This window comes from Macaca fascicularis, chromosome 8 (genome assembly GCF_037993035.2).
Source record: "Macaca fascicularis isolate 582-1 chromosome 8, T2T-MFA8v1.1".
NCBI lineage: Eukaryota > Metazoa > Chordata > Mammalia > Primates > Cercopithecidae > Macaca > Macaca fascicularis.
In genome coordinates, this window is record NC_088382.1 from 109,481,667 (window position 1) to 109,500,211 (window position 18,545).

The 18,545-nt window shown below is 45.2% G+C and overlaps 1 protein-coding gene across 34 annotated transcripts in view; it reads left to right on the forward strand.

Annotated features, from left to right (window-relative positions):
- Positions 1 to 18,258, forward strand: part of VPS13B (vacuolar protein sorting 13 homolog B) — an 857,597-nt gene extending 839,339 nt beyond the window's left edge. For 33 of the 34 annotated variants that reach the window (XM_073999176.1, XM_073999180.1, XM_005563786.5 and 30 more), the window contains 6 exons: positions 161 to 337; positions 2,607 to 2,777; positions 9,089 to 9,265; positions 11,575 to 11,677; positions 12,237 to 12,486; positions 16,163 to 18,258. In XM_073999176.1, coding sequence (XP_073855277.1) covers positions 161 to 337; positions 2,607 to 2,777; positions 9,089 to 9,265; positions 11,575 to 11,677; positions 12,237 to 12,486; positions 16,163 to 16,411 — 1,127 coding nt within the window. In that variant the 3' untranslated portion in view covers positions 16,412 to 18,258. The remainder of the gene's footprint in view (positions 1 to 160; positions 338 to 2,606; positions 2,778 to 9,088; positions 9,266 to 11,574; positions 11,678 to 12,236; positions 12,487 to 16,162) is intronic. The other variant, XR_012416558.1, reaches the window with a different exon arrangement.
- The last annotated feature ends 287 nt before the right edge of the window (positions 18,259 to 18,545 follow it).

Below are 18,545 nucleotides of genomic sequence, written 5' to 3' on the forward strand. Positions count from 1 at the left end.
GGGAATGACTTATTTCCCTTATTTTCTTCCAAAGAAATGGATTACTTTCCCAATTCCAGTGTGAAAAAATGAATTGCAGGGGAAATGGGTCACTTTTTCACAAATGTTGAAAGTTCTGCATTTGAGGTTTCAATCACCCCTTCCCTCTGGTCCATTGCAGGCTGGGTAGTTGGGTCTCTGGAGATTATTGGCAGCCCTGCAAGCCTGGTGAGAAGCATCGGGAACGGGGTCGCCGACTTCTTCAGGCTTCCGTACGAGGGGCTGACCCGGGGCCCCGGAGCCTTCGTGAGTGGCGTCTCCAGAGGGACTACATCGTTTGTAAAGCACATCTCCAAAGGTAGCGGTTTCCGTTCCTTGCAATAATGCCTTTACTCCTTCCCTTTTTTTTTTTTTTTTTAAAGAATGTGCGTTCAGATTGCCTCTAGCTTTGGCCTGTTAGCTTGCAGTGAGAGTTTGGATTTGTAACAAAGCTCATAATATAATGTCTTATGTTTTGAACAGATCAGTACTTGACTGTGGTGTGTGAAAATGTTTCAGAAACTTCAGAATTTTAAGCCTCCCATTGGGAAAACAAGGATTGGCTCAACTGTTATTCCATGTGATAAACACAGAAATATTAAAGGTGTTCAGGATTTCTGCTAAACATCAGAAACCCTACACTGTGTTGCCTCCATATTTTTTTAAATGTAGATACAGTTGTCATAACTTTCTGAAGGATATGGATACATTCTGACATGGAAGCAGATTTCGGGGTGAAACAGCCAACTTTTCTCTAGCACGCCATGTAAACAGTGCCATCTTGTGGCCCAGACAGGTCATCAGGCACGGAGGCCAAAGTGCTTTCCCACAAGGACAGTGTTTTAATTTTATCTGTGTGTGTTTGCTTGATGTTATTTTGGTCAGCTTCGCAGAGACTTGGGAACTAACAAGGGCCATCTGAGTCCCCTTTTCTTCTCAGTGGGAGGCAAGGAAAACAGGGCAAAGGGCTTCTTCCCGTAAAAGGCATCCGACCATAGGCCATAGGACAGGTTATAGAAGTCTCTGTAAGGCACAAAAGAAGACTTGATCTTGAAATAGGAGAATGCGTGATCCATAGAGAGGGTGAGGGACTATGGGTGGGAGGGCTGGCAAGAGAACAGCCAGAGTCATAAAAACAAATTCCACGGACAATGAAAAGGACACTCCCCCAGGCCTCAAATCATCTGGGAGGCCTGGGGGCTGAGTTGCAGAAATCCACCCCAGGAGTCACTGGCAGACTGCTCACTCTTGACACTGGAATCTCTGTGGTTCTGTTGTTTTTATGTTAAAATAAGACAACCAACACCTGCTAAATTGAACCTCAGCGGTATTTTCAGCCTACTGACTCACTGAATGTTTTTTACACTTGTTCTCTTCTTCTCTTAGCAAAATCTGTTTGGTTTGTTGGCATCCTTATGTGTGTGCACGCACGCAGATATTTTTCTTTTCAGATTACTGGTAAAGATGCAGCTGCAAAAACGACATTGAGCATTTCTTCCTGAAACTGGACCTGCAATAACAGATGAGCTAGTTTGTTAGCGTCCAGATCTGTACATGAAAGTCGCTCAGTTTTGCTCACTGAGACGTGTGCAGACCTGCTAGAGGAATTGTGGCTGTTGTGACCAAATGCTAAAACAGCCTTCCTTAGGAAAACCAGACAGATTCACGGCTCTCACATGATTTACTCCCTTTATTCCCCTCACTGTTTTTTCAGTTAATATCCTGAATATCAAAATTGCACATATTCTCCATGGCACAATAATTACATCCTCAGAATGGCAAATGATAAGGTTTAGTATCTCCCCCTTTGTTATTACTGAAGTTATAGGGAGGGAATAAAATTTATTCCTAAAGTTGAAATATTTCTTTATCATCTTTCTAAAATTTAGCAACGTAACTTTACCCTTTAAAATCAGAGCAGGCAGATTTTAACCTTCAAAATTGGGCCTCAATGAAGGCATCAATACTGTTTTAATCAAACCTTGACAAATTCAATTATAGTGAAGGATAGTTTCATGTGAAACTCTAGGCTGCTCTCTGGCACCTGTGATTCTTCCCCTTTGAAGAGTGTCATCACCCCTGTGGGCAAGTGTTCCTCTTTACCTCATTTTCTTTTAAATTTTATTGTATCTTATTTGAGACAAGATCTCACTGTGCCACCCAGGCTGGAGTGCAGTGGTGCAATTGCAGCTCACTGCAGCCTTGACGTCCTGGGCTCAGGCAATCCTCCCACTTCAGCCTCCTGAGTAGCTGAGACTACAGATGTGCACTACCACACCCAGCTAATTTTTTAACTTTTCATAGAGACAGGGTTTTGCCATGTTGCCCAGGCTGGTCTTAAACTGCTAGGCTCAAGCAATCCTCCTGTCTTGGCCTCCCACAGTGCTGGTATTACAGGCGTGAGCCACCGCCCCAGTTGTTTACCTCTTAAGACTCTTTCTTCAAATTGCCTGAGAGGAAGCCACCATCACTTGCCACTGGGCATGTCCAAGAGGGCCCACAAGTGTTCCCACTGCCTCTGAAACTACTGCCTTGGGGTCCCTCATGTATGTGACAAGGAGGCTAACCCCATGCTCTTATTCCCTCAGGCACCCTCACATCCATCACCAACCTGGCCACAAGCCTGGCCCGGAACATGGACCGGCTCTCACTGGATGAGGAGCACTACAACCGGCAGGAGGAGTGGCGGCGGCAGCTCCCCGAGAGCCTGGGCGAGGGGCTTCGACAGGGCCTGTCCCGGCTGGGCATCAGCCTGCTTGGTAAGGGGCTGTGGGGCCTCCCACCTGTCTGCAGTCCAGCAGACTGAGGTGCAGGGTCTCCCAGGACTGGGCAACCTCGCCTTCTGCCTGGGGATGACTGGGAAATGCTCAGAGAAGGTAAGGCACTTGCTCTGAGTTCCACAGTGCATCCCGCTGAGGGCTCACCTGCACAGCCGCACAGGCAGCACCTGTGCTTGCTTTGTGTATGAAATGTATCTTGGGCCTCACTAAAGTTCTTAAAAGAAATCCTAATTTGATAGGACCCGCTCTAAGCATAGTGGTGTCTGCACGAGGACAGCAGCATCCAGCTGTTTGCTTTCTGAAGAATATGATAGGCAACCCTTCCGAAGCACTGGCTCCCTCACTCCCACACATGCTGAGCCGCTTCTTTTGTTTGAGAAGCACTAGAGCAACATGCAAATGTCATGTAAACTTCAGTGAGGAGCCCACTTGTGTCCTTTTACTTTTTTGAGATCAGCCTGACTCAGAGCAATTACTGTTTGTAAAGCAGCCAGATGGTATAGAGGTGAAGATTGCTATGCATATTTCAAAATATTACAAATGTTTGAAAATAAGTTGCTTTAAAAAAATCTATAAAAAGGAGCTTCAGAGCTAAAAGCTTGCAGGGCAAGATTATCAAGGATTTTTTTGTTTATTTGTTTGCAAAGGAATTTAAAACTGTATTGCTTGGCAATGTGCCTGTCCCGCATCTGAGGGAGTGTGCGCCTCCCAGAGATCAAAGTCACCCAAAGCAGTGCAGAGCAAAGGGTAGAAAAGATGAGTTTGAAAGGACTTGCCCTCTCTCTGATCTTCAGTTCTCTACGGAACTCCTCGATTGGCAACTGCAGCCAGCTGAGGCTCTGGGAGGAAGTGGTAAAATGGTACAAGTTCAGGTTAAGTTGCTAGAAATTATATAGGTAAAAACATTCAGTGGTGTGGGGCACTGTCATATGTGGAAACTGGGAAGCTGGTGACCTGTGATAAACAAGCTGGGTAAAGGAGCAACCTTCTTGCTTAACTCAGTAACCCAAAGGTGATGGTGACTCCTTTGGGGAAGGCGGTGTGGCAGGGGACCCTGCCCTCAGAAGCCCCTGACCTCGGGCTAGGGTGTCCAAGTCCTTTCTTTGTGACCTCAGAGAAGTTCTTCTCTGAACCTGAGTTTTTCTTTTGTATATTGGGCCTGGTGATACTATTGTTAGAAGTAACAGTGGGTAGTTAGTTATATGGCAGCCACCATGCTCATGTTTGGTAAACAGCACCTATCATTATCATAGTATGGTAGCAAATGAATTGTAAGAGTTGCCTGGTTTCCAAGAGTGTCTCCGCAAAAAGAAACATCTGAGCAATGGCAGGAATATTTTCCCTTAATCTAATGGATTAAGTGGCTGTAACCAGAGGAAGTGACAATGAGGTTATATTGAGGATCTTAAGGTCATTGTTTTGCAACTCTGGACCTGTTGATGCTATTAATTGGAGGCTTAAGTACCACTACTCTGGGGTTGAGAGCTTCCCTGTCTCCAGCCCAGCCCCTCTGAGAGAGAGAGAGAGAGAGAGACCAACCCACCCACCCCTGGGCTGGCTGGTGTGTGGCTGTCTCCACCCCAAACCCGACGCCCTTCCCGCCCAAGGGTTCCAGTCTCTTCCCACTCAGAGAAGCCCCAGCCAATGCTCCGTTTTCAGTGTGTAAGATTGTACCTGATGGGAAAAATCAGTTGTGTGAGGAGTCACGAATCGGCCCCGATGAGGTCATCTTTCTGGGCGTGGGTCCTGTTGACAGGGTAAGTCATAACGCTCTGATCTTTGCTGTAGTCATTGTGTCTTGCATATCCTTATCCATGTGAGGGAATTCATTTTTGGAAACTGCAGTGGGCTCATGGGGTCTTTGTGCATATCTGGTAATTTCCAGAACATTAGGAATTCTTGGGGTAACATAAACCTCCTCTGTAGATGCTGGCTGCATCTCCCAACACTGGCCGGCCCCAGTCCCAGCCCAACCCACCCCCTGAGCAGTGTGTCCATGTCAGGGCTCTGCAGAGTTCACAGTGGGCATCTCAAGCTTGGTTCAAACCAGCTTCCTTTCCTGTAAGACTTCAAGAGCCTTTGTTTCATGTAATCGTTGAGTTATCTCAAAATGTCTGGTCCTAGAACTACCAGGTGTGTGGCAAGAAGAAGAAAGAGGGGAGTACAACAAACTGAATCTCCTCACTTTGGAAAGTTATAGATTGGCCACCATTTAATTCTTCCCCAGAAATGGTGTTTGAAATTGCCATATACAATGCAGTGCCTAATTGAAGTTAGAGCCATTATCACATAATAATTTGAAACCCAGGCCGGGCACATGGCTCACACTTGTAATCCCAGCACTTTGGGAAGCCAAAGCAAGTGGCTTGCTTGAGCCCAGGAGTTTGAGATCAGCCTGGGCAATGTGGCAAAACCCCATCTCTACAAAAATAAAATGAAATACAAAAATTAGCCAGGCATGGTGGCACATGCCTTTGGGCCCAGCTACTCAGGAGGCTGAGGTGGATCGCTTGAGCCCAGGTCAAGGCTGGAGTGAGCTGAGATTGCACCACTGCACTCCAGTCTGGTGGAGAGAGTGAGACCTTGTCTCAAAATAATGACAGTAATAATAATAGTTTTAAACCCATGCCAGTGAAATATTCTAGTTGCTCAGTTTCTTCAAAAAGACACAAAAGTCAAGGACCCAGTTCATAAAAATATATTAAAGGAAAAGTTAGAGTTGGCAAAGCATTTTCAAAGGTGTCATCTTATTTGATCTTCACAACCCTTCACAACTTCATAACCCTTTACAGCTTCACAACTTTGATGAGGTAAAGTGACTTAGCCAGGTCAAACCTCCAGCAAGGACAGGAGCCCGGGCCTTTCCACCATGTCGCCTACCCCTGTGGAGCTCCAGGCCTGGAAACCATCAGGATGTGGGGAGATTGAACAATTTCAAGTTCCAGTATAGGAAAAACACATTTCCCCCAAATGTTTATGGGTTCGGGAGTCCTTCTTGACTCTGCTTCACCCTCATGGGAACCCTATGGAGCATTATGAGGCCCTTGAAAATTAAAGCAAGTCTTTAATTTATGCCCAGCCGCACTGCCCCAGGTCAGCAGGGAAAAGTGTCTGCTGGCTGAGAGATGCCGCCGAGGCTTTTGGATGAGCTCCATGACAGTTTTCCAAAAGCAACGGCTTTTGGAAAAACTCTGTTTAGCCTGCAGTATTGGCATCAGCCTTGCCCACATTTACCAGATCTGTTCCCCAACACCCACACTTTCTACTACACTCTGGAGCCTGCACTGAGAACGGATATGCAGCTCCGCATCACAACTGCGTTCTGCATTTCCTCCCAGACCTGATGCCTTCTCATGAACACCAAAGTCAGGATGTCAAGAATTGCTCCTCTGACTCCCACTTCTTTTGGGATGCTTCCTGGTTTGTGACACGCTGCTGGATTCCCCAGAGACCACCTCCTCTCTCTTCATAGGCACTCTTGGCTATGCCATCTGGAATTCCAACAAAACAGGCCTCTGCCAGGTGAATCAGAAAAGTCCCCTCCGAGGGAGTGACTCAAGAGTTGCATATCCCAAGAGACAGCCCTTAAGACCACCATCTGCCATTTACTGACTGGTGTGTATTATAGTCAGTGCAGAATTTAGGAATGACAGGCAAAGTGCTTCCTTCTTGGTTTGCTCATCTGTTCTGGTCAAAAAAGCAGCACTGGGCTGGAATGCACAGTATACTCTATGCATCTCGTTTCTTTCTGGAATGGTGAGCTGTGGCGTGGTATCCCATCTTATGCCTGTCCTTCTGATAGTGTGCCAAAAAAAAAATGCCAGAAACAAAATTACACCACATGGTAAAGGCAGCATCAAAATAGATGCATCACAAGGAACTTCCATAGCTCAGTGACCAAGTAGTTTCTGCCCAAGGCTTAGGAGCAAGTCACAGAAAGCGGTGAGGGAAGGCGTGGTGGTCTCCTGCTCCACAATGAAGGCCTTCCTCCTCCTCCACCTTCCAAGGCACAACAGGCAATAGCTCCTGTGTCCTGTGGGGTACAGCACTCACTCAGTCCTGGAAACCCCTCCCAGGCACGCTCTTCTGTCCACTGGCTTCATCAGATCACAGCCAACTCCATGTGGCCACCCACCCCGTGGGCCTAACGCCAGCAGACAAGTCTTGGGATCAGTTTCCACTCTTGAAAGCCTTCAAGCAGAGTTTGAGTCTATGACAGTCCATAATTTACCAGTTGAGGGATTTACTTCAGAGGATATACTTCAGAGGAGAGCCATTCCAGGCTCTGAGAGAGGCTGCCTCTCTCAAAGCAGGGCTGCAGGGACCATGAAATGGCTGCTGGTCTCTTAGCCTCTCTGTTCCCCAGCTTGTGAGCACAGAGGTAGATAAGGCACCTGGTGGCTGGTGAGGAGTTGGTGTGACAGGCCAGCTTTCCCCCTCAAAGGTCTGCTGCTGAGCCCGGGGCAGGTGGTTCCACAGCTCCCTCTCGGACTCTCAGAATCTAACACCTTGTCATGGGACTCAGGCTTTCCACTTTTGGGGAGCTGCCCAAATCGTCTTATCTGTCAAAGCCACAGTAACTGGAGCCTTCACTGTGGCCAGAGAAAACGGAAGAGCATAACAGAGGGAGCTTCACTTGATACCTGCGTGCGATGGAGCAGCTGGCTGTCAGCACCCTGTGCGGGTGACTGCGGCTGGCCCAGGCTCCACTCTTTGATTTGATGCTGTTCACTTTGATAATCTGCTGAGGTGACCGGAAGAGAAGACCCAGGGTTCCTCCCTGTCCCTCAGTGTGGCCACTCTGACTTCTGATCTTCCAAATGGAGTGGAGCGTCAATGGCAAATGAGGGGCGCTCCTAGCTGAGCGCCAGGCCTGGCTAGCTGTGATGCTGAAGGAGTGACCCTCACTCTTGATAGCTGGGGTGGCCTGGGCCTGCTGGGAGCAGCTTCCTCTGCTCACTCTTGCCATTTCTGTGTAAGGTTTGGCAGCACGACTCTAGGCTGGGAAACAGGCCTGTTGCCTCAGGTCATTCTGAATCTGTCAATGCATAAACTTAAATGTCTTTGTCAAAACCTAGAGGAAAGGAGTCCATGAAAAACATTCCCTTTACAATTGACGTGATGTGCACTAAAATTTCTACATCAGAGCATTTTCATCAATTCTAGCAGTTTTGAGTTGAAAACAGACAATTCTGTCAAGAATTGTAAAGAAATTTTCCCTTCTGAGTTAGGGAGCCCTCCACTCCATCATGAAAAAAAATCAGAATGGTGAGGCTTTTCTGGCTCTCATTGTTGGCCTCTCAAAGCAGGAGTAGCACAGGGGCCGTATCCACAGGACTGCCTGAGGGGCTCCTTTCATCTTAACTGCCTCAGGCTCAGTGCAGGAGATGGACGCCCTGTGCTACAGCTGTGGGAGCAGAGCCCCGAGGGGTTTTGGTCGCTATTCTAAGTGAGGAGTAAGTGGCCAAACCTCAATTCAAGTGAGAGAGAAAGGTTTTTCCAAGATTGGCAAAGAGGAAGAGCCTGTTTTATAAATGGGATAAGCGAATCTCTTGGTGGTTAAGAGCTATGCTGTGACTCACACTCTCTGTACACTTAACAGCTGTGTGACCTTGGGAAAAACTCCTTAACCTCTGTGCCTCAGTGTCCACATTTGGATAAAAACAATGTCTGACTCCTGGGAATATGAGGATCAAATAATCTCATACAAGTAAAGCTCTTAGCACAGTCCCCAGACCTAGTAAGCATTCAAGATAGATAGATTACCTATAATCAAAATAATAATTACCATATCAATAATTACTCTTAAGTATTAATACTACTAAATTATGATTGTTATGATTATTATTAAAAGTGGGGAGTTAGAAAGGGGCTTAACCCCTTCCAGTTTTTCATCTTCCTGAATCGGTGCAAATGTATTGGGCTGAACAGTCTTTCTCTGCTCCTGAGGAATTGTTAGCTCCTCTCTGTAAACTGTGTTGCCTGACTTCAGAGGAAAGATGTGTGGATGACACTGAAAAGACTGACAGGTTTGTTAAATTCTGAATTAAACTTCACAGATCCTGACTGTGTGGACCAAACTCCATCTGAATATTGTACTTTGATGACAGTAATAAATGTCTACTGCCCTTGGTGTACTTAGGTAACTGGTAAATAAATGGATAGTAAAGACCTTTACAATGAGGGTGGGGACTCATTTTCAATCCAGATAAAACTGTGTTCCAGATGGAGCCTTTCATTTTCCAAAAATTTTAAGCCTCTGTCCTTACTGAGGGCTTTTGTTATTCCAGGTGCAATTGCTGGTATAGTCGATCAGCCGATGCAGAACTTCCAGAAAACATCTGAGGCACATGCTTCAGCAGGACACAAGGCCAAGGGTGTCATCTCAGGTGTGGGGAAAGGAATCATGGGGGTGTTCACAAAGCCCATCGGAGGAGCTGCTGAGCTGGTGTCACAGACTGGTTACGGTAAGTTGGTGGAAAACCCATCAGGCCAACCCAGACGTTAAGTGATTTGCATGATTATACCAAGGGTTCCCTAAGATAGTGTAACCTTTCACATGGTAGAGGAGTAAAAGATAAATAAATAGTGGCTATCTCTCTTACCTCTCTATGCTTATTTACACAGAGTAGAATTTTACTACTAATAATAAAACCGTAGAATCAGGAAACCAGTTACTAGTTTCAGTGTATATGTCACAGAATCTTTTTACAGTACACTTGATAGACCAGTTTAGAGGTTGAGGGCAGAATGGAGAATACCACAGAGAAAAGAATTAACACTTTTTCCTATGAGAAATGTGGAAGGAGTGATAGGTTGTGGGAAGATAACTTTAAGAAGCAGTAGAGAATGAGACAGAGTGTGGATGTGCACATGGATCTTTGGGTTTGGGGTGGCCTTCTCACCCACAGACGCCATCCTGCTCCTCACAGCCAGGCCGGGGCAGAAACAAAGGATCTGCAACTAAAATCCCTTTCGCAAGCAGACAGCTGTGGAGTGCATGGGCGCACGGCACTACCTGCACTTGGATGGGCGTGCCAGGGCCTCTCCCCGTGCAGCAGTGTGCACACGAGTAATGGGTGCCTATGAAAGGAAGCACCTCCTCCCAGGCTTATTTTCTGTATTCGTGGCAGAGCACATTAAAGTGACTTTCCATAAACCTGTGGCTGGAACCGTTAACATTTTACCTAAAATTGGTGTCATCATTTTGGTCATGAAGCAGGCTGTCTAGCTAGTATCACAAACCACAGAAGCACCCTCCCGTTTGTCAGACATGTAAGCACACTGTCTGCATCCACATCTGGCCATAAAGCCCACGGGATGTTTCAAGGGAGGCATCCGGCTCCTCAGCAGGCCTGACAAGAGGCAGCCAGATCAGGGCATAAAAACAGCGTCTGAAAGGAAGGGAGTGGAGATGAATGAGTGCCCACACTTCAGGCAGCCATCCGGAAAGCATCCTTTAAGAGACCACACAGACGCCAGCATGTGTTCCTCTTCGCTTTCCCCTCCTCGCCCCCCTCATTTCCCTCTCCTTCTGTGAATGACATTTTCACTCACAGGGAAACTGACAGTAAGATGTGCTATAACCTGTAAGTGGGAAAAGTTAAACTCCCTTATGATACGGACTCCAGTGAGGTAAAGTCAAGTCATACTTCACAAATTCTTTTGGTTTTGAAAATGCCATTGTCCCTCACTGTGTTTCCCAGGGCTGAAGAATGCTCCCTTATGTAAGAAGATCTTACAGCAGAGCTTCACATGGCCTTTTTGGTTTCCATCACTCTTGTAAAACTTTTATTACCGAACTGAAGGTTTTACAAACCACTAACTCTTAGTCTAATGACTGCGTCGTTTATAAACATTTACAAGCCCTCAGAAAGCACACATGCTGTACCATCTTTGGTTCTGGAGAGTCTCTGTAAAGGCCTATGTGGCTGCTGCTGGGTGCCCTCATTTGGTGCTGGCACCAGGAAGAGCATGTCATAAACCAGAGGCCCCAAGCGCACTCATAAATGTACATGGATTCGTGTTTAACAGTTGGATTAAGTCACTTAGCATTTAAACAGTGTATCTAGGCAAAGGGTGTGCCTCTGTATATATCTGTGTTTTTTATTTTTTGACTAGCCTTAGCACAGATACAGAAGTATTAAGGAAGCTAACTAACAATCTAGAGGGTTTTTTTTAGACACAGGGTTTGCTGTCACCCAGGCTGGCATTTAGTCACACAATCATAGCTCACTGCAGCCTCCAACTCCTGGGCTCAAGTGATCCTCCCACCTCAGCCTCCGGAGTAGCTAGGACTACAGGCACGCACCACTATTTATTTTTTGTAGAGATGGGGGTCTCACTTTGTTTCCCAGGCTGGTCTCTAACTCCTTGACTCAAGCAATCCTCCCACCTTGATTTGATCTCCCAAAGTTCTGAGATTACACGCATGAGCCACCATACCAGACCTAGCTAGACTTTTTTAACATATCAATTACAAATGATATCTAAGCTATTGTTCATGACCAGCTACTTTCAGTGTTTTTGCTTCCTCTAATTGCTGGTCTATGCTTGGACTGTGTAACACATTCATATTTTAATTTTCTAATGCAAGATCACCAAGGTTAAGAGCATTGTAATGTTTAAAGATTATCTATACACTTGCTTCCAAAGATGTGACATCACTTTGGATCTGTAACATTTTATGGATGGCTCTGAGCAGATGACATCATTGCAGCATGAAACTGTTTTCCAGAAAACAAGTAGTAAAACTCCCTTGCTTCTCTTACCACAGGTATTTTACATGGAGCTGGACTTTCTCAGCTTCCCAAACAGCGCTATGAGCCAAGTGATCTACATGCTGACCAGGCTCCAAACAGCCATGTCAAATATGTCTGGTAAAATTATTGAGATACTTGCTCAACTTTACATCCATACTGTATGTTAATAGCTCCTGGCTTGCTCTCAAGCTAATGGGCCACACTTCCAGGGAGCCCAGGAGTAGCCATTGTTGGCACTGGCATCTCAGGCAGCACAAGAGCACTGTAGAGGGACAGGAAGGGGCTGCCACTGCCAGGTTTGGGGCTAGCTGCACAACTCCTCTGCTCCATACCTAACCACTCAAGGAAAGTCATACATTGGCAGAGAAGCCCAGTCTTGCTAGAGGGCCTGAGATTCCCTGTGGAATGGCCACTCGAATTAGAGGTGCTATTTCTAATGGAGAGAAAAGGAGCTAAGCAAAACCAAGGGAAATCTTTATTCCCAGGAGGAAGCAGGTTCTGTTAACCAGAATCAGTGTTTGAGAACTGACAATTACATTTCAAGCTAAAATGAGTAATTGGATTGGTGAGGGCCCTTTGCCCTTGGGGAGGCCGCCCCATTGGTAAATAATGAGTGCTGATAAGTGACCATCTTTTCAAAGCTGGCCCCTGGCCTCACTTTTCTCCTTTTAAACAGGAAAATGCTTCAGTCTCTGGGCAGACCAGAAGTCCACATGGCCCTGGACGTGGTTTTGGTGAGGGGCTCAGGCCAGGAGCATGAAGGGTGCTTGCTGCTGACATCAGAAGTGCTCTTCGTGGTGAGTGTCAGCGAGGACACACAGCAGCAGGCTTTCCCCATCACAGAAATCGACTGTGCACAGGACAGCAAGCAGAACAGCCTACTCACAGTGCAGCTGAAGCAGCCAAGAGTGGCCTGTGATGTGGAGGTACGTTTCAGAAAACAGGGCAAACAAGACTAGCTGGCAGGGAGGTTGGAGTGGCTGCTGGAGACCAAGGAGAGCTGCTACCCAGAGAGGGAGTGTGGAGGCCAGAGGGCCACTGCAAAAGGGCACTGGGAAGCCCCCATCCAGATATGCACGAGCCCTGTACAGGAGAGCCCAGCAGGCGGCTAGCAGGACTCAAGGTCTGGGGCTAAGTCACCATGTCAGCTGAACAAGGCTGATCTGGCTTGGCCGTCATGGGGCTGGGGTGCTCGATGGACAGGACAATGGAGTTACAAAATGAGTGGGTCGGTACAGGAAGGGCCAGGATTGGGGCAGCAATTCCCAGCAACTGCTCCACAAAGGAGGCCCCCTTGTCTGAAAGCCTGAAGTCAGGTCCTTGGCTGCCTGAGGACCCCAGTTGGCTGCAGGGTGCTGGAGGTCTGTGGGTGCTGGAGAGGACCACTGCAGGAGCAAGGGGCATCATGAAAAAAGACTCTCCACTCCCTCCCCTACCCCCAAACCTGGTGACTTCAAGGGTCAACATTTTGTGAGGTGGTCTCTCTCTCACATCCACTGCTTTGTATTCTGTGGCTGTGTTCTTTCCCACAGGATGGTTTCCCACCCCATAAGTACCACAGAATCCCCCCCTGGGGATGATACTTAAGGCTCTTGGGGCAGCTCCATGGCTGACTCCTGGCCTGCATAATGTGGAAAAGATGCGCAGGCAAGGCATACTGGGTGTCAGGAGTCAGAGCTGAGCCCCGACCAGAAAGACCCCAGCTTCCTGTAGTCCAGCCCAGGGTAAACAGGTGCACCCACTGGAAAACTGCTCTGTGCTCTTCCTCCTTGGGTGATGGCCTGACCCATAAGACCCTAATTATTTACATAAGAAACAGCCATCTTTTTCCACACAGCAAGATGGTAGTGGATCAGTGGCAAACTGGAGTCTGCTGGTCCTAACCTGGGGACTGAGTGGCCCCAGCAATGCACAGCAAACCTGCCCCCAGTAGGTTCTGCCTGATCCTCCTTTCATTATTCTCTTCCTGCGATGGGGGCATGTATCTCCGTCACACCACTGTTTGGGTAAAATTATCTGAGAAGATGGAAAGCAGCCAACCACAACAACTCTAAGATTTCTCTAGTTTCTTGGATCATGATCATAGTCAGGCTTTAAGCTAGGGTTTGGCACCAGGACTACATTGCTCCTTCAAGTTGATGACTTTCTGGGAATAAACAGAGGTCAGATGTCCAGGCTGACTTTATTAGATCTGCCAAGATCTTCTGATCAGTTGACAATAAAGCAGCGGTGATTTGGCAAGGGATAATATCATTACAATTAAGTCTTTAGTCCTTAATGAGAAACTTCCAAGGCCCTGTGACTATCATTATTCCTTAGCTGCTTGGGAAATATTTCAGATCTTAAACTCTTGAGACTGGAGATTCTTTTGCTGTTGAACTGTCTTCAACTGTGATCCTTCTCTTGTATTTTTGTTTGAGGCAGGTACTGTGGAGAATCATCATAGGCTGGAAGGAAACAGACCTCAGTTTCCCTAGGGGTTGAGATAGTATCTGGAGTCACCACTCCTAAAAGTTGCCAAGATTATTGGGACTGTGGAATGAGGAAGCAGCACTGAAGCTCTGGATACCATTTTCAACACTGATTTTCCATTGCTGTCCAGGGCTGAAAGAGGGTTGGGATTAAGAAATGCCTAAAACAGAGGTGGGAAGACATGACTGAGAGCAGGAGCACTGTGCCTGCACAGCCAAGGCCAGGCACTGGCTGGAAAGTGGATGGGCCAATGCGCCTTCAGCCTCCACATTCTGCTTTCTCTATTCCACTTTCTGTCTCATTAATATTCCTATTAATGACTTAATGGGAATAACTGCTGCCGTAATCCTATGTCTGTAACCCCAACCTCTCCTACTTACCCCCAAGAAAACTCAAGCTGCAGAGCATCTTCGAGACTAAACCCTCCCAACTGCTGTAATCCGGAGTATTTTCAACATGAGTGGGTGGGGGAGGGTGGCCAGCAGTGCTGTCTTGTCAGGGAGCTTTCTTGAGCTGTCTTTTAGTGCTTCCCAACATAATCCACAGACATAAGGAAGCCTGTCTGCTGTGAACACTTCCAGTGAAGACTAAAAGCAGTATTTTAAGATCTTCTATAAATGACTTTTCTGGTTTTTAGCTTTTGCCTTAGATGCTAGGAAACACAGTTCCTTTGAGTTTTGGAAGGAATTAATTTGTAGATGACATCATGCAGTACATTTAAATATGGCAGGATTGAGATTTTTTTTTTAAACTCAGCATTTGCTTTTCTTGGTTAAATGCAACCAGTTTAGGGGTAATAATTGCTTAATATGCTTGGCACATTATTGAAATCCCTTATGAGAGGCTCAAAATGAGTCAGAAGGTCAATTTATTCCTTGGCTGGGTTCCTTTCACAACACGGGTTTTCCTGTGCTGCTGTTCAGGAGGAGCAATTAAAACTTTTTGTGTATTCAAAGCTTTCCAGCTGAATTCTGGCCCCATCAAATGATATCAGAGCTCTGGCTTTTGCCTGGTGGTGCAGAGCTTTCATCTGTTAGTGAATCTTTGGGGACCGTTTTTCCCCAAGCTTAAAAACACAAGATCCAAACTCTAAGGGACTCCTTACTTATTTCTCTAGCAAGCCCCTTTACTATCTCTGTGCCATCACACGGACTTTCTCCAGCTGTTAAGACACTTTGATAGCATTGTTACTGGACCACACACAGAACTAGGAAGTCTTTACATTATCATTTCTTCCCGAGTAGTCTTGCCAATGTTCAGTAGGCAACAACCACAGAAAGTTTGGTGGCTACCTTAGATTCACAAATCAGTGGCTTACAACTGCAAACTTCCCACTCCACTTGATCTACACACTAGACAGCTAAAGGACTTCAGGGTGGGAAGAATTTATACCTTCAGCTGCCTTAGAATGAGTTGATGAGCGCTTTCTCAGAAAATCTCACTGAAGAACCTAGTATATCTCAGTTCTATTTGTGTTCCACTGAAGACGAACCAGACTTTTATGAAGCATAAATGTAGTTTGCATCCTCTTTTTTCCATAAAAATTTCCCCTTCCGCTGCCCAGCTTTTCTATTTTCTCTGGCTTTAAATCCTAGGATTTATAAAAGCAGAAAATGTTACAGTTCAAAAGGTTTTTTAATGCTCTGTCCAAAGCCACTGGTTTGAAAGAGGTGTTCTCCACTTTAAGATGTTCTATCTGAAGAGGTTTGGGGAGCTAGGCAAACAGAGCTTTTATTTCAGTGCTGAGTTTAATGTTGAATAGATTTATGTGGAGGAAAGATTTTTCTCCTTTTTTCTTGGGCTGGTTGCTACAGAGCAATGACAGATGTTTTAATGGTTAGTGAGTAGAATGTTATCAAATAGTCAACTTCAAACATGGGAATTTTACACACCACCAAATGCTTATTCAAAGGAGGCTGTCCTAAGTCTCATGCACAACTTTTGTTATACTGCTAAAAGTGCATTGTTATCATTGCCGTATCTCAGAGGAAAAAAGGAAACATTTTGGATTAATGGCTTTAATAGATGACCTAAAAGGCATAATGTACAAATATATCAAGGCAAAAGAACTAATTCTGTTCTGGAACTCTCATAAGGGTCTGGCAACTGATCTTTATTTTTGGATCCTAGGTAGATGGAGTCCGAGAGAGACTGTCAGAGCAACAGTACAACAGACTTGTGGACTACATCACAAAGACATCTTGTCACCTGGCCCCTAGCTGTTCTTCCATGCCAATACCATGCCCTGTGGTGGCTGCAGAACCTCCCCCCTCCACTGTTAAAACATACCATTACTTGGTTGATCCACATTTTGCTCAGGTCTTCCTTAGTAAATTTACCATGGTGAAAAATAAAGCCCTGAGGAAAGGGTTTCCTTGAGTCCCCTCTGAGGTATTGATTCGTACTTGTGTGATTTAGTTTTTGGGTTTCTTTGAGACAGGGTCTCACTACATTGCCCATGCTGACATCAAATTCTGTGGTTCAAGCAATCCTCCCACCTCAACCCACAAGTAGCTAGGACTGCAGACACATGCCAACATACAGGGCTGCATTTTTTTAAAAAAGCCTAGGCAGCTCTAACATGTGATATGGACACAAGGCCAACAGTTTCCTTATTTAGATCCTTACCGCTAAAAGATACTTCAAAGTGACAAAACCGTGTTCCTTTCCCACTTACAGACAATGATTAGCAGGTCCCTTACCACATACAGAGGATGCATTTCTTTTTGCTCTACGACACTTGCAAAAATTTCTACTGTAATTTGGATCTATTAACGTTCCATCACAGAATGTGGCCAGGCCTTACAATGGAGAGCCAGAGTTAAAACTTAAAAGTTGCATCTGTTTTTGGGCTGATTCACCACGTTTGCCTCATGCTCTTTGGTCTGGAAAGGCCTAGGATTCTTTAAATGAAATGCTTAGGACTTTGTGGCTTATTACATTTGTCACTTAACTGCAATGCTGTTCTTTGATTGAAAGCTGCTATGTGTATTTTCTCTGAAAAAGCATTTTACTAAAATTTACAAAACAGTCTGATGACTGTCCAGGTACATTTTAGAAAAAGTGTTTTTCCAGTTTGTGTTTTACTAAGCAAACTTTGAGTAAATCCTTTGTCCTATATTGAATCCAGTCCCAAAGTGCTCAGGTGAGTTTCTCTAGTTCCATAAACAAAACATACATAGTGGGAACTCCCTGGTATGCCGTAGAGCACACAACCCCAATATTAATGCTGATAATTATACCAGTCCATTTCGTTTATTCTGTGGAATTGACTCGATAAAGCATGAAGCTATTCCCAGTGTCTGATAATATTTTGCACCTAAGAATGGGTTTGACTCAAGATCTTGGGTTACCAAGATGTCTTCAATGTTCAGTAAATTATCTTACTTACAGTCCAGTAACTTAGAACATGTTTGCTGATTACATTTAAATTTGGGGCTACAGCTTGTTACCTACAACTTTGAGATGCTAAGATAATGCAATTTTAAATGCCCACGGGTTTTACTTGTTTGTTTTGGAGACAGACAGGGTCTCATTCTGTCACCCAGACTAGAGTACAGTGGAACAGTCATGGCTCACTGCAGCTTAAGCTCACTGCCTGGGCTCAAGGGATCTCACTCCAGCCTCCCAAGCGGCTGAGACTGCACCACCACAGGTATACATCACCATACCTGGCTGATTTTTTAAATTTTTTCTAGAGATAAGGTCTCGCTATGTTGCCCAGGCTGGTCTCATACTCCTGAGTTCAAGCATTCCTCCCACCTCCGCCTCCCAAACTGTTGGGATTACAGGTGTGAGCCACCATGCCCAACACCCACTGATCTTCAACTCTCACATGTTGGGCATAAGAAGTCACTATGTAATTGTTACTGGAAAGCAAGATTTAATGAACAATTCTGACTATGAAAAATGGCTCTTTGTTTGTTCTGTAAATACTCATTTAGAAAAGTGACAATTGTGAACCTCAAAAGTATTTCTAAAAATGTAAATATGTATTAATCCTTGTATCTTTTATGGTAATTTTGCATATTGATATGAATTATATAAAACTGTTTAAAAGGTATCCTTGAATTACTGACCACCCATACATGTCTATTGTTACCAGGTTTTACAATGCAAATTTTCTCTAATACCTGGGTTTAATACAGCTCACATCACTGAATTTTACAAGAGTTTAAATGGGTTAATATACAGGTTTTGTTATAATAAAGTTACTGATTAAATTAGCTTTGAATAAGTGTCGTTTTTTGAAGTTCTCCAGTATCACTTTGCTCGCAATAAACATGAATTGAAGTCCTAAAAAGACCTCTGAAAAAGTACCATACTTTGCTTGTCATTTAGCAGACATTACTCAATTCTAGTTAAGTAACCTTTTCTGGATTAGATATATATCCAAATTCTATTACATACTGTTAGCTTATTATTAATAAAGCAATATTGAGTAAGAAACCCTACATTTGAATTACCTATTTCAACTATCTGGTGGTGGCACAGCTACCAAATAGTGACAATG